Source organism: Trachurus trachurus (assembly GCF_905171665.1).
Source record: "Trachurus trachurus genome assembly, chromosome: 20".
Lineage (NCBI taxonomy): Eukaryota > Metazoa > Chordata > Actinopteri > Carangiformes > Carangidae > Trachurus > Trachurus trachurus.
Genome location: NC_139911.1, coordinates 12,207,051 through 12,222,410, shown reverse-complemented (window position 1 = coordinate 12,222,410; position 15,360 = coordinate 12,207,051). Strand labels below are relative to the sequence as shown.

Here is a 15,360-nt window from a genome sequence, read left to right as displayed (position 1 = left end):
ATATGAGGTTTTCTCAATTACATTTCCAGGGAGACTAGTTCAATTAGAAAAAAAAAAGTTAAGTCAAAGTTAATATTAAACATTATCTCTAGTCACTGTCTATCCAGATATAGAGCGGGGCAGTGAAGGCCTCCTCTCCAGCTTGGCACAGTGTCTTGTTGGAGGCTGAGCAGCAGCAACATCAGCAGCAGCAGCAGCAGCATCAGTGGCTGCAGGGCCTCCAGCTGGGGCTGGCTGCTGCTGCTGCTGCTGCTGCTGCCTCTGCCTGCCTGCCTACCAGCACCCGGGCTGGGGGAGGTGGTGGGCAGGCTACAGGATTGCCCTGGGGCACCTCACTTAATGCACCAGTAAAGAAAACTGACCCCCCCCTTCTCTCACTCTCTTTCTGCTAAGAATGGCTGCTGCCCTCAGCGATTTGATTTGACAAAGTGAGCTCTGCAGCGCTGGTGTGAGCACTACACATGCCAGGAAGATGAGACGATCAGAGGATCATCAGAGGATAATAGCAGGAAATCATAGGTCAACACTTATCACATTCACTACAACCTCAAACAACAACAGTGTAAAGAATAAAAAGCAGCAGACAAAGGTTGATTTTAAGTTTATCATTGTTTGCATTAACAGTGTATGGGAATCTACAGTTTTAAGATCTGCATTACATTATATTACATTTGATGAGAGCTGAAATCTGTACACATGTTACATTTCTGAGGACTTAATTTGTGATTCTCAGTCAGGCTTACAGATGTGGTGACTAACGGTTAAGGGAAATTTATACTTTGATCGACACATATGGACAGGTCTAAGAAAAAAGATTATTCAAGTATTCTTTCTTTGCAATATGAGCAGAGACACCGACAACTAACATGAAGTGACATGATGCAGTTTAGAGGTTAACTCTGTGCAAAATGGACAAATAAAGAAATAATTAATACTGTTGATGATCCTAACTTTTACCTAGTAGATTTTTTTTATCTGAACATTTTATTTTGAAGGCTGTGGCTGAGCTATAATGATTACACGTAATGCAAAAAATATTATTGCTTTTCCAGAGAATAGCCACCATCGGTTCACGTTATTCAGGTCATTCGGTGCCATTCCATCAGTTTGACCTCAACCAACTGTGACGTCTCCGCACCATCAAAACAATAAAACTCACCTGGTCAGCATTGTGTATCATTGTTAATGACACTCACACGAGTCAGAGGAGATAATCATTACAACTGGTGTGACTCACAGGGTCGTACGGGCTAAAGAATCAGGAAAACAGTCACCGAGGGTGTTAGCATTAGCTGCTACTAACTCTCGCCCTAAATTGTGACATAAAATGCGAATTAGCTTTACAAAAAGAAAAACGAAAATTTCCTTCACATGTATCGCCTGAGATCTTAGAGAATCAGGCACCATTTACAAAAATGTACATAGCCACAACCTTGTCCTCTTTATATATGCGTGGGGGTGAGCGTGCACTGACATGATCTTTGCTTTAAGGACACTGCTGGCTAAACTGAAAATGGAACGGCTCCCCAATATTGTAAAAATGCCAGTGGTCGGGTACGTCTTCACCGAGCTGATCTAGGGTTTTACTTCAACTGCCTTAATGCTGATGTGAGATGGGACACCGAAAGCAGAGGTAGCCTAAGGTCTGTGCAACACAACGAGCTGTCGGTCAGCTCGCAGACACCGCAAGAACTTGTATTTGATTTTTTTTTTCCACCTTACAGGTTTGATCGGAGTCCTGATCTGTGGCAGAAACAACTAAAAGCAACGAGGGCTGCTTGCTATTCTGCTCCTCTTTCAGTATGCAACAGTCATGTGTGTGTGAGCCAGCGGTTGATTGGGCTGCAGCCTCTTGCTGGTGTCTAGTTTGCTATTTCTACTGATCTGATGTCCATCAGTGAGCTAGGAGCCCAGGGGGGAGGCTGGCTGCTGCTAGGGAAGCACAAATGTTACATCTGACATGCTCTCAAATAATTTGAATGAATGATGAATAAATAATAATTACAGTGAAATGTCAAAAAGGCACACGCAACAATCACAAATCTAGGCATCAGGCAGATTGGCACAAAAGACTCATAGCATGCTAAAAAAAAATGAAGAGGGAAGAAAAAAATATCTTAATTAGGAAATTTAAGAATGTCAAATATGAAAAAATATATAGAGTAAAAGGACAATGGCTGGGAATCATACCAGGACGAAAGCAACCAAAACCATGCGCAAAAAAAAAAGGAACTCCCAATTTTCAACGTACGCAAAATCAGCCAAAGAACAATTAAATACACTCGCCACGTGTCAACTCTCAACGCCATAAAACACTTTCCCAGAATACTATTTGGTTTTGGCTGATTTAAAGTCCTCTGGTTATGTTGTTGTGTGAGATACAAATGCAGCTAGAATATAGTTGTGCACATACGGCCAGCAGTGAGGTTTGCAGCTAAATATATACACGAGTTTAAGTTATTGCAGACTCCGCCTGGCAGTCCTGCACTTGTTGCACACACATGGGGGGGGGCCGGGCTCTGTGTGCTTTTTGCAGAGGGGCGAGTCTAGACTAGTGTGGGTGGCCGAGAGGCAGGACTTAGTCCGGGGGATTAGGGCTGAGAGATGCTAACGATGCAGCTGGATGGTAAATGTTTTGGGAGAAACGGGGAGGAGCGGGAGGAGTGGGGGAGGAGGGGAACACAGGAAGTGGTCACCAGTAAAAAGAGCGGGTCAGGAAGTTGGCGGCCGTGTTGAGCCAGCCCATGCCGTCTGTGATGGAGCCCACGCGCGTCACGGCCTTGTCCTGCTCCTGGGACGGACTCTCATCCTCAGGCAGGTAGTCTGGGATGTCTGTGTTCTCCTCCACCAGCACCTCGCCGTCCTCCTGGAATGGCACCATCAGCTGCACGGACACCAATTAGACACATTACAGGAAGTAAAGAGGATAAACTGCATTTTTTCTTCACACCATGAACACCACTTCATAAGACTCTGGGTTCAATGTCACAGTTGTGGGACTTCAGGGCAAGATAATCATCATCTGGAGCCGCAATACATGACTGAGGCAGGTCTGACCCCTGCTGGCCACATTGTGTATGACTACTAATACAACCTTGGCCAATTACTTTCATTTATTAGAGCTAAAACTATTCAAATTCTTCAAAGATGAATGGAAAACAAACACTTTTGAATCATATATTGTTTAAGATAGAAGTTTCAAATGCAGCGTCACTGTACAGTTTGGTAGGTGCTGCAGGTTTTGGCGACAACACGCTGCTTTAAAAAAGGTACAACTGGGGCTGGTCGTGTGTTTGGCATAAAGCAACTTGCCTACAGGCTGAGGCAGAGATGTGACTAGCTAATCATGTCAGTGTGGATAAGTCTCAGCCACAGGCGGGAGGGCTACACTCCCTGTACAGAGACACACACACGACGTACAGCGAACACACTGACCCATTAGTCACGAGTGGAGTAAATGAGTCTTTCTGTATGTTGAGCGGCTGCAGGAAAAAACAATCTTACCTCTCCTCCGTTTTCTGTCTTCACCACCTGCTGAGCCGTCATTACTTTGGTGGAGTTGATTGCTGTGCCTAGAGCCTGTGAGAAAACCAAGATGGTAGATTACTCTACTTATCAGCAAACAACAATCAGAACCAGTTGTGATGAGATTGTTTTCATTTCATTAACTGAAGCTTGATTCGAGTTGAAGTAAATATCTGGTATTGACTGAAATCAAAGCTGATGATCAGTTGTTATCAGGCAAGAATAGTGTGTCCCTGACTTGCTGGGTGTTTTCGTCTCTACTGGACAGACTCCTACCTCAGCTTTAAGGTCAGAGCGGATCCTGACAACACATCTCTTGACAGCCATCTGGAAGGTGAAGCTGATGACCCCTCGGATCTTTAGCAAGGCCTCCTCACACAGGCTCCTCCGAGTCTGACAACAGGCAGGAAGCAGGGGAGAGGTATGAACAGATGTGTGAAACAACAAGGCCAGCCTGTCGTAGGTTGGGAAAAAACTGTGGCTTAAAGGGACAATACACAGTATAACACAGAGACAGTAGATGACACAGAATTTGCCACAGTTTCATCAGATCGAACATGGCCATAGGAATATAATTTAAAAACACTGAGTTTCTACATACAACAGGTCACAGATTCAAACAGTGCAGTTTCCAGCTGCCGCAGTGATGTGTGTTTCTGCTGCAGAGATGCCGATGCGGCCCACCAGAGGCCGTCTGTCTGCTGTAATGTAATCTGGCTATGTGCAAGCTTCCTGCAGAGCAGCATTCAGGTTCAATCTCAACGTCCCGCTGTTCAATGCCTGACATTTACAACCTGACCCCCTCCACCCTCCTATCCTGTGCCAGACAGACACGGCCAAGAAGCACTGTGATCATGACAGCAGCGAACACGATGCCTCAAAAAGAGATTCCTGTGTTACACCGCCGTGAACACTCACAGAGTCGTCCAGGCCGTCGATGTGCAGCACCACGGTTTTGGCCCTCTTATTGTTGGAGCCCAGGAAGAAGTGGGCTTTACGCCGGCAGGAGGCAGCAGCTGCCTCCGCTTGTTCTGCCTCGTCTTGACCGGCTGCCTGGAGGATCTCATAGATCTCAGAGGACAGCAGTTTGGTCTCCCCGGGTGACGTGCTCCTTTGGGGAGAGAGAGGAAACAATTAATCAAATAACAATCAGACGCACGTTTTGCCAATTGAACAAAAATGAGTATGTACTTAGCTCCAAACCTCTCAGCCATTACATGTGAAAGTTTCATATTTTTCAGAAACAATACTAAAAAGGTGTGATGTAGTTGAAAGAAATTTACTATCTGATGTTCAAAAATAGCCACACGTGTATATCAATGTGTCTGGATATTAAAGTAAAACAAATGCAGAGGCAGGGAAATCATGTTGCCTCTGTGGGAGAGAGGCGTGTGAATCGTGCTCTGGAAAAACTGGAATTAATTCATTAACCTAAGCTCCAACGGATGTGGCCTAAATCTGACCATGTCCCTCATGTTCCGCCAGCGGAGACTTAGAAGTTAGCAGCTGCCACAGGGGAATGAGGTGACTGACTGAACGCATCTACATTAAAGGGATACTTCACCAAAAGTCAATAATTCTTCTACTCACCGTCATGCCAAGGAAGGGTTCAAAGAACATTTGGAGTCATCAAAACACTTTTGGAGTTCCATGGGGGGTCCGTAATAGTCAATATGGTCATATAATGGCGGCGGATAGAGTTCACTTTTGAATCGTCCAAAACACACACACACTATGAAACATCCAGATACCTCCATACTGCTCATCTGTACAGACCCAAGTGTCCTGAAGCCGCAACATGAAAAAGTTGATAATTTGATTTCTGTTTTTATCCTTGTTGTAGCAGTAGCTCCCAGTGGCTCTGTTGATGTTTGTGCACATGTGCGAGGTTTGCTGCGAGATGTTCGTTCATCTTTGTAAACCATTGGATGTCTGATGTAAACACGGAAGAACATCTCTCTACTACAACGAGGCTAAAAACAGAAATCAAATACATTTTTTCCGAACTATTTTTTCATGTTGCGGCCTCGGGACACTTGGGTCAGTACGGACGAGCAGTATGGGGGTATTTGGATGTTTCATGGTGTGTGTTTTGGATGATTCAAAAGTGAGCACAATCCACCACCATTATATGAAAATCCGTTACCAGCCGGACCCCCCCCTGGAACTCAAAAAAAGTGTTTTGATAACGGTGAATTATCGATTTTGGGTGAAGTATCCCTTTAACAATATATACAAATAATTTAGACAAATATTCAAGTCTGTTAAACCCCAAATTCTCTCGTGTCCCTACAGACAGTGATACCATCAGTCAGACTCAGTAAAAAGCTGAAAGGCCGGTTTTTATTAACCTGACCTTTTAGAAAAGAAAAAAAATCCATAGCAGAGCATAAATATTTTAGTAGGCAGCAGGTTTTCTTCTAGAAGGCGCATGGGCTCTGTTGCAGTTGGAATGCCAGAAATTATATTTTGTGAGGGATCCTGGGATACCCCTGCAGGCTACAGTGCTTTATATGTCACAGAGTCATCACTCCATCTATAGTAACCACATACGACATCAGTTGTCTGGCATGGTTGTCCTCTAGGAGCCTGGCACTGTAACAACACATTCCTACCAAGGCCCATCAGCCTTTGAGCAAACAAAACACTCTCTTTAATTGATTTCTTTTATCTAGTTATCACTTGGTGCAATGAAATAGAGGCAACATCTTCTTCTGAAGGAATAAAAATGGTATTCACACCTGTTTCGTGCGACTATGCTAGACGTTCCCCAACAGCTATGTGTTCCCACTCTGTCCAGCTATGACTGACCTCTACACAAAGTCAGATTTGGTCAACTGTAAGTAGTGAGAGCTGTTACTGTCACTGCAGGGCTCCTCTTGATGAAACCCCCGACTAGCTGAAGTGACTGGGTAACCCCCGGGGTGAGCAAGAGCTTCGCCGCAGGGTGAGAAGGAGGGGGGAGGGACAAGAAGAAAAAAAAAAATCATACGAGCTGCGGTCGGCCACTTGAACGAGGGTCTATTCCTATCATGGTGCTAATGATGAACAGCATTCACTTAGCATAACTGCTGCGGGCCTTTGGGTGAGACAAGTGGCCTCGAGCACAACACCTCCTCCACACAGACCTCGCTCTGACACTTCATGAGCGATCACAATGTGTTCATCATGTGCTTTTGGAAAATAGAGATTAAATATAAGTACAAAACTGGATATTAAACTGAAACCAAACAACAAAGGAATATGCTTACAGTACTGTGTGTGCAAATCCAGCTACAACTGGAAATCCACCACAGATAAGAGCAAATATAAGCCTACACTAGTAAAAAAAAAAATATGCAAGTGGGCTCATCAAGAAATTGTGGTGAGGTGGCAGGATGCATTAAAATCTATGACATGCAGAAACAGCAATTTAACTGGTTACCACCTTATTCTAATTCAACTTTAATCACATTCATCCTGACACGGCAGATGGAAGGACATCGTCCTGCCTGGGAAAATTTGCAGACAGGCACACGTTGTCCGTGCAAAACAAAAGAAATCCTAGGTTAAGGTTTTATATAAAGAAAAGTGCACAGTGAGCATGTGTGTGTGTGTGTGTGTGTGATGTGGTGGTGACAGGAACTTGCTTCTGCATGACATTCTGCAAACTCAGCATCATGCCCAGCTCGCCCTTCATCTTCTCCCTGTTGGCTCGACATTCTGCCAGGTAGCGCACGGCCTGCAAGGACAAGGGCAGGCGTTATCTATCCAGCTGACAGACCCCTCTGAGATAGTCTGGGACAGAACACTTTTAAAAGGTTATACATGTGCAACGATAAAATATTGCATAACCAATATAAATACACACGCAACGACCCGGTGTTTACACTTCATGGGTTAACGTCAAAGAGCGACTGTTATGTAAAGCCACTTAACAACGTACACACACACACACCACAAGTCATGTGCCGTGCAGCAGGGCGGTGTTGGTGGAAGCAGTGAGGAGACGCCCGCTGCATCACGACTCTGTTGTGTTTACGCCACAATACGGACAGCAGATGTCACCATTGGACAGTGTTTTTAAATATGTGGCTGTTTTAATGCCACCACATGTCTGTGAGTCAGTGGTGGAGGAGACGGCCTTTAAATGCTCACTGGAGTCTGCTCTGAAACCACCGGGCAGCAGGAGGCCCAAACTCTGACATGAGCTAGTTTCCAGAGCCAGGGTCGGGAACTCAGCTGATTATCCAACCAATAGAAAGTAAATTTGACAAGCTGCTGTATAGATTTCACTGAGAGTGTTTTAATTGTTAAAATTTACTATTTATTCCAGTAATATATGTTCATGCAAATACAAATATCCACTATCCATATGTTCTTTGTATCAGTGTGTTTGTTGCTTACCAATAGTGCAGAGTAGACGACCTGTGGGTTTGGGTGGTCGAGGAAAAGAATGAGACCTGGCAAACAGCCCTGGTCTTCTACTATGGCTCTTCGGTTCAGAGGGTCCGCAGCGAGATCTCGCAGCTGGTTTACCACAGTCAGTGCATCCAGCTCCGCACTCATGGTGCCTCTTGGTGTGACGTCACGCACATCAAACCAACCTCTTCACTTCACTGAAAGGAAAATGACGAAGTTCATCAGGAATCTACTTTAGTTATTTGGCTTATCAATGAATGTGTCATTTTCTAATTAAACTGTGTGAAAGGTCAGGTAAAGGGTAAAATATGTAAACATTTCCTATAAGTGAGGTTTTAGTTTAGTGGATTTTTTAAAATTAATTTTAAAAAGGAGGTGCAGTTTAACCTGGTTTCAATACAGCGCATGAAACTTGTGTCATGCACAGAAGTTATAGCTTGTGCTATTTTTCAACTTGTTCCCCCAATTGCCCTTTAAATGTACAGTATAAATAAGATACCGAGTGTCCATTCTACACTAAAATACAATGCAAATTTCTATTATTCCTGGCCATCAGTGAAATCCCCCAAAATATTGCATTTTCAGTAAATAAAATAAAGACAACTAGCAAATCTTCACCTTTGAAGGGCTGAAACCTGGAACATTTTAGACAGTTTTTTCTTTGTTCTGTATGATAAGCTGTTGACTTGTTAGAAATATGTAACTAAGAATTGACTGATAAATTTAAGAGACATTTCAATACTAATACTATACCTTCATGTATTGTTTATTTAAAAAATCTCAAAAGCAGCCTCTAATTGTGCTGCAAAAATAACTTATTTTACAAAATAAAAAGTCTGTTGCATGCACTGCTTAACTTTTACCAGTGTCCAATAGCTTTAGACCACGTTTCATTGATTAGTTTGAATTCCAGTCGATTCATATCAGCTGTAATCACTGGCATGTGCTGCTACATGATCTGCCTGGTTATTGTTTCTTGCACTGTTGTTACAGATTTCACTGGTATGCAACGATTAGACTGCAGTCATGACATGAAAGACCGAACAGCTAAGCTCGCTTGTTAGGTTAATCATAAAGTCGTTGCTGTTAAATCTCATGCTTTACTGCCAAAACGTTAGTGGTTCTGCTAAAAAACCAAAACACAAATACTCGCCTCTGACAAAGACACTTTCTACGACCCCCAACCTCACCTTAAATCACGCCCTATGGTTACACAGGCGAGTCGGCAGCTAAGCTAGGCTAGCTAACGTTACTTGACATTAACAGCATACCTTTATGTGTCAGCTCTTAGTAAAACCATGAGACAACCCCTGGCGACTTCAGGAACAGGAGACACAAAAACGACGTGACACGAAACCGCTAAGTCCCGGTGCGGAGTTACTAACAAACGTGAAGAAATAAATTCACTACAGCTAGGCCTGCGCCTCTTTCTTTTTTTACTATGCTTCTTTAGCTAGCAGCTGGGGCACGGTGTTTGGGTTTTGTAGCACGAAAATGGGTACAGCTGTTTTGTGAATGAGGACATCCCAGTTTTCCCGTTGAGATCCCGGCGGTCTAACCATGGATGTATTATCTAACCCGGACGTAGCTCCGCCGGGGAATGTAGTGAGACATAACGAGCATCCACAACGTTCCTAAGATATGATTGGACGGTGCAATTTGATTGACAGGTGCATCAGCCAATCGTCAGTTAGTTTTATTTTAAATATCAACGCTGATTGCTTTGATTGCCTGTCAATCGATTTAACTAGCCAATGGGATCGTTCTATGATTACAACTAATTTATTGTGGTCCATATAATCCGATTGGCTCAAAATGTATTCCACGAGTCTGCCTACAATTTCCAAGCTGCTCCTGAAGTGAAGTGGAAATCCTACAAGGTGGAAAAAGTTAATAAGTTGTCACTCTACGTCAGGCTCGGTAAGTTGTTTTCAAGGTTTCACACACACGTACAAACGACCTACGAATTTAAACATGTTGTAAAACACCATGTAGCTCTTTACACTGAGGAGGGGACATGCCCGCGATTTCTACAAGCCATAAATATATTTGTTTGTAGTTGTTGTAAAAGTTTGGACTTAGCCCGCTGTCGTTGTTAGCATCAGTTAGCCACTTTGCCCGCTAAAGTCCATAGCCCACCGTTAGATTTAGCCTAGCACGTTAGCCTGCTGTTAGCACGAAAACGGCAAATGTTTGTGAAGTGAAGTGAGCACAACTTGTTTTCTCATTTCTCGCGATGATAGATAGATAGATAGATAGATAGATAGATAGATAGATAGATAGATAGATAGATAGATAGATAATGAATTTCAATTGTGAACTGCAATCTTTCAGTAGCTACTGCTCTTTTTTAACTTACCTTCTTGTTCTCACAAGTATCTGGTCTTTCTGTGTTTTTCCTCAGTCATTCCTATTGAAAAACGTCATAAAATCTTACCTTATCATCTTAAAAAAAACACCACTTTCGTTTTCTCCTTTGCTGCTGTTATCGTTCATACCGGCTGGTACTAATAAAGGCTAAAACTGATTGTATGTCAGTGCATTTCACACAGGTGTTGCATGGAGGTACAGTATGCATCTCTGCGAGAGTTGTTATTATAGGTTGTTAGTTTTGTGTTTCAGTGTGATTCATCCTGAACTCTCCACTCTGTTGTTTCCAGATGTCCGTTTTGTAATGATGCCCTTGGTGTGGAAGTATGTTTCTGTATGTCCTGTCGAAAAGCATCCACAGAAATGAGTAAAGACCATCAGCGGATAGAGATGGACCTGGTATGGGAGAGTCTTTTTTTATTTTATGTCTGGCTTCATTAGTTTCTTTTTCTATCTTTTTTTTTTTATTGGAGGTGTACATTGTGTGTTTATGTTTTGTTTTGCAGGCTTTTGGATCAGCAAAGCCCTATGGGTCCTCGAGGAGTATTGTGAGGAGGATAGCTACTAGTCTTCCTCTGAAACCTTGCCCCAGGGTTCATTTTCAGGTGAGGGAAGGTCGAGAGGATCCTAATTTTTTAATAGTGGCCTGTCATTAAGTCATTTGAAGGTCTTGTATTTCAAAGTTACTTGCGTGTGATTTTAAGTGATTGATTCAATATGTCACAACCCTGTCTTCTCTCTTCTTTCTGCCTGTCTGCCTCTGCCACGTGACGAATCACACACCCTCTTCGACTTGTGTTTACCTCTGCTTGTCTGAGTGTTTTCACTTATGAACCATAAACAGTGGATGAAGTCACGGGAACAGATTTTTGTCTCATATATCCGATCGGGAGTTTTTTCAACTGTTGAATGAATAGTTTGTAATGTGTTATAATTTAGGTGCATGTCATTTTAAGAAGTGATTTACTTGTCTTTTCTTTCCCGACTCTTTCAACACTGCTTTTTCTTCTCTTCTTCTGTCTCCAGCCACCCTCCCTAGCTATGAGGAATGCAGTATGTCTGCTTTAGGTCAGTTTGTTCAGCAATCTTCAACCACCTTGTGCTGATTAAAGACCTTCTGAGCCACCTGAACCCTTTATTAACCGTAGCCCCTCCTTCCCCTCCTGCTTCTGAACTGCCCTGGTTTTTACCCTGTTACTTTCTTTATCAATCAACTCTAATGAAATAAGTGTTAATTTTTGAAATGCAGTGTTGTTGTGTGTTCTTCTCTGTTTTTTTTTAATGTTGAAATATTGAATATGGACGATTTTCTTTCTCTTGACAGCTCCATCCGTACACAGAGGAGGCGAGTGTCCTACAAGGCGTCAGGAGGCAGAACTGTGAGGTGGCCTCTTTGGCTGATATTAGCTGGATTGACAGGGATGAGGAGGACGATGATGAAGAGTACTTTGGCAGAGCCAGGTAGGAGCGAGATAAATATCTGCATTGCACTTCTTGACAAAATTAACTGATTTCTCTGTGAGTAGAGATTGATTCTACCGATGAAAACAGGTCAGCGGCGCCACAGGGACTCATGTTTCGAGCCCACCAGCCTCATCCTCAGAGGAGAGCCTTACCTCGCCGGCGGTCGCTGCCCAGCCTGCACCAGGGGGCTCCGGACCCCCAGGGGCCAACGACGGCCAACGACGAGGCCATTCAGAAGATCAGCGCGCTGGAGACGGAACTCGCCAAACTCAGAGCTCAGATCGCACAAATCGTCCTGGCTCAGGAAAAGATCTCACAGCCAGGTATCCTGTAACACAACCCTCCAAAACACACACTCAGCTCCCTCTGTGTTGCCCTAATGCATTGTGGGAGTTGTTTGTTTTTTTGTCCATTTTTTTGTGCCACTGCAGTGATGCAAATCTTCCCCTAGATGGCAGCAGAATTTCATCTCATTATTTCCTCCTCACTTGGCTTCACTCTAGTTGCCACCACAGGGGCACCTCCTCCCCCCCCTCCACCCGGTGCCACCCTGCCTCCTCCTCCCCCTCCTCCACCACCACCACCTCCTCCTCCTCCTCCACCACCGCCCCCAGGTCTCCATCGGACATTTTCGGCCATCGATTTGATAAAAGAGCGCAAGGGGAAGAAGACAGACGGCCAGACGGTTTTGGATACAAAGCCGGCAGAAATTCCCAGCATGCTCGATGTCCTGAAGGACATTGGCAAAGTCAAGCTGCGATCGGTCAAAAGGTGAGCTTCAACTTTTAGAAGTGAACTGAAACATATTCATTTATTCAAATACTTTCTAAATATGTTTTGAAGTGAGGCAACATTTTCCTCAGCTGTTAAAGGGATAGTTCAACATTTTGGCAAATTGGCCCATTGCCATAATCTCTATAGTCATAGCAGTAAATTCGTTACCTTTAATTGTCCGTGCAAGCTATTTTTAGAACGGCGGAGCAGAGCCGCGAGCTGCTCAGAGCTACGTTACGGGGGCTCATGGGTTTTCTTGGTTTCCTCATCAAACTCATCAAATACACAATCCAACAACTCCAAAACGCTCTGGTGAACAAGTTGTGACCTGCACGTTCACCACGCTGAGATAATAACAGAACGTTATGGGACAGGTTGTTTTAGAGGCAAATACAGAGACTGCTTGCCGAAAAACTTCCCCTGAAGGTCATGCACGTCAGCGGTTTTGCATGAATTTACCTCGAAAACAACTCCGGCTCATAACGTTCCATTATTATCTCATAGTGTGGTGAATGTGCAGGTCACATCAGAGCGTTTTGGAGTTGTTGGATTGTGTATTTGATGAGGGAAACCAAGAAATCCCATTAGCCTCCGTAGCGTAGCTCTTAGCAGCTCGTGGCTCTGCTCCACCATTCTAAAAAATAGCTTGCACTGACAATTAAAGGTAACAAACCTACTGCTATGACTATAGGGATTATGGCAATGGACCAATTTGCCAAAATGTTGAATTATCCCTTTAATGTAATAGTGTTTCCTTCATCAGAACAAATACTCTTGTATCTCCTGGAGCAGATGCTAAAAATAAGAACACACACTTGTACAACACAACTACGGTAATCAAACTATAATGACTCCACTTTGTAACTGCCCTCATTTACCTGTGTGTTCTCATAGTCGTCCGGTGGAGGTTGATGCTAAAGTGAAACCAGGCGAGCCCGTAGACGCCGCGGCTCTCATCGCCGAGGCTCTGAAGCGCAAGTTTGCCCACCGGTATCGTAACGACAGCGAACACGAGGACCAGGAGGACGATTTCAAACTTCCCATTCCAGAGGCGAAACCTCGAACTGAAACCCCTTTGGTGAGAGATGTTTGTTTTCCCTGTATTTTCTGATTTGCACACAAATGACTTATTTCATCAGCTAAAAAATACAGACCTCACGACATCAGCCATTAATTGAGTTTAGATTAGATTTAGGCTCTATTCTCACATGTTCTTTCATTATCAATGTAATCAAGTGAATGTAATGTGACTGTGTTGTACTTCTGTCTGTTTCCACAGTTTGGGCAGCACATGTTGAAACAAACTGGAAAAAGGAAGTTGCTCTGACCTGGGGACTGTGTGTGTGTGTGTCTGTGAGTGTGTGGACGTTTTAATGTGCCTATCACCATTTTTAATATCTGCTGTTTCTGTGGAAGGACAAGGGATTCTGCTTGGACTGGATGTCAGGCTGCTCCAACTATCAGTCATCTCACGATTGTCTCATCTGATGATCATCCCGAACATGTTTCCTTTTTTTTGCACTTTTATAACTTATATTAGCTTTATGTTTTACAAATTCTTCTTGTGTAACTATGTGTTTTGTATGTTTGTTGGGAGAGTTTAAATCCATCACAATCTTGAGTGAAAGTGTAAGGCACTTGCACATGTCAAAGCAACACTACAGAATCATTCAGTGATAATAAATATAGTTTTCAGTCTAGTAGATTTTTGTTAAAACAGGTTGCCGTTTTGCATTCCTGTGTCTAAGCTGGGAGCACTTTCTCTCTTGTGGCATATTGTGATGTACTGTTTATATGTCCATATGCTGACACATAGACTAATTTATGATCGGGATCCATGTATTTATGTTGTGGTTTAAGTTAGTAATTTTGTGTTTTAAACAGTTAATTATGTACTTGATGTATTCCCCATTTTAATTTCTTTATGTTTGGCCTGTGTAAGTTGTGTCCGAGTAGCCAGTCTTGCCACGGCTTTTATGTCTTTTGCTGGTTCAAATATATGCATCCCAGTGAATTTCCTTCAATTAGATCTGCTTTTAAGAGCCAAAGACATTCCTGTAATATTCTGCCTTTAACAGCCAAAATGTACCTTTTCATGCCCCTACTTTTTTTTATATTTCCCGTGCTTCTTGTGAATGTCAAACAGTGAGGAAAAGATACTGCCGTACGACTGTTACGCAAAGTTCACATTTGACGGTACATGAGCAGTGTTTTGTTTCTTTATCAGCACCTCTTTTGATTAGATTTGCCTCTAATTGCAAAACACTTGAACCTTTCCCAGAACTTAGACTTGCTGTTTAACATCAACACTACAGAAATACTACATTTATTATACTACATTTATTATACTTATCATGAAAAATATCTTTTGCTCTTTCCAAGAAAACTCCTGGGTCCCAAGGTACCCACCGTTATCAGTATCCCGAAGGCATAGATTATCCATTCGTGCCAGTAAACATCACATTTTCGTGCCTCACTTAGAAAATGTGACACAAGACAGTGACTCCTTCGGGTTGTCAGGTTTTTAGGCAGTATTTTGTTCAAAGTGACTGATTGCACATTGTTCTTCAATCTGACCCGTGTGTGTCGGCAAAGTTGCTGTTTCAAGTCAACTCTTATTTTTTATGAGGGACGGAGGTCTGGTGGTGTCAGTAATAAAAGTGATTTTAAGAAGTTTATTATTTAGTTTTGTAGAAAAAGTTGTCTTATGTGAAAATTAACTTGAATTGTCAAATCTCGAAATTAAAGTTTATGGTTTGTACCGACTTGTTTTCATGTCTGAGTGGTTCATGTGTAACCTTTTTGTCAATGTCATCGCCTGCCTTC

The 15,360-nt window shown here is 43.0% G+C and overlaps 2 protein-coding genes across 2 annotated transcripts; one reads left to right on the top strand and one right to left on the bottom strand.

Annotated features, from left to right (window-relative positions):
* Positions 1–760: 760 nt before the first annotated feature.
* On the bottom strand, positions 761–9,407 carry armc1 (armadillo repeat containing 1). The gene is made up of 7 exons (XM_083995696.1): positions 9,198–9,407; positions 7,912–8,123; positions 7,155–7,246; positions 4,444–4,636; positions 3,802–3,918; positions 3,505–3,579; positions 761–2,884 (listed from the first exon to the last, which is right to left on the bottom strand). Exons 2-7 carry the CDS (start codon positions 8,071–8,073, stop codon positions 2,693–2,695), a joined length of 831 nt encoding a protein of 276 aa, XP_083851822.1. The 5' UTR covers positions 8,074–8,123; positions 9,198–9,407; the 3' UTR covers positions 761–2,692.
* Positions 9,408–9,769: 362 nt separating this feature from the next.
* On the top strand, positions 9,770–15,303 carry mtfr1 (mitochondrial fission regulator 1). Its single transcript, XM_083995695.1, has 8 exons — positions 9,770–9,846; positions 10,587–10,695; positions 10,803–10,901; positions 11,621–11,757; positions 11,848–12,083; positions 12,264–12,531; positions 13,429–13,612; positions 13,814–15,303. The coding sequence occupies exons 2-8, from the start codon at positions 10,633–10,635 to the stop codon at positions 13,859–13,861; spliced, it is 1,035 nt and encodes a 344-aa protein (XP_083851821.1). The 5' UTR covers positions 9,770–9,846; positions 10,587–10,632; the 3' UTR covers positions 13,862–15,303.
* Positions 15,304–15,360: the final 57 nt, after the last annotated feature.

Bases quoted from the DNA above. Each gene is read 5' to 3' on its own strand.
- armc1 (XM_083995696.1), bottom strand. From the start codon at position 8,073: ATGAGTGCGGAGCTGGATGCACTGACTGTGGTAAACCAGCTGCGAGAT. The intron at 3,919-4,443 runs GTGAGTGTTCAC...GCCTGTTGTCAG, and splicing joins TCGACGGCCTGGACGACTCT to ACTCGGAGGAGCCTGTGTGA. The intron at 3,580-3,801 runs GTAGGAGTCTGT...GTTTTCTCACAG, and splicing joins GCTCTGACCTTAAAGCTGAG to GCTCTAGGCACAGCAATCAA.
- mtfr1 (XM_083995695.1), top strand. From the start codon at position 10,633: ATGTCCTGTCGAAAAGCATCCACAGAAATGAGTAAAGACCATCAGCGG. The intron at 11,758-11,847 runs GTAGGAGCGAGA...CGATGAAAACAG, and splicing joins GAGTACTTTGGCAGAGCCAG to GTCAGCGGCGCCACAGGGAC. The intron at 13,613-13,813 runs GTGAGAGATGTT...CTGTTTCCACAG, and splicing joins CTCGAACTGAAACCCCTTTG to TTTGGGCAGCACATGTTGAA.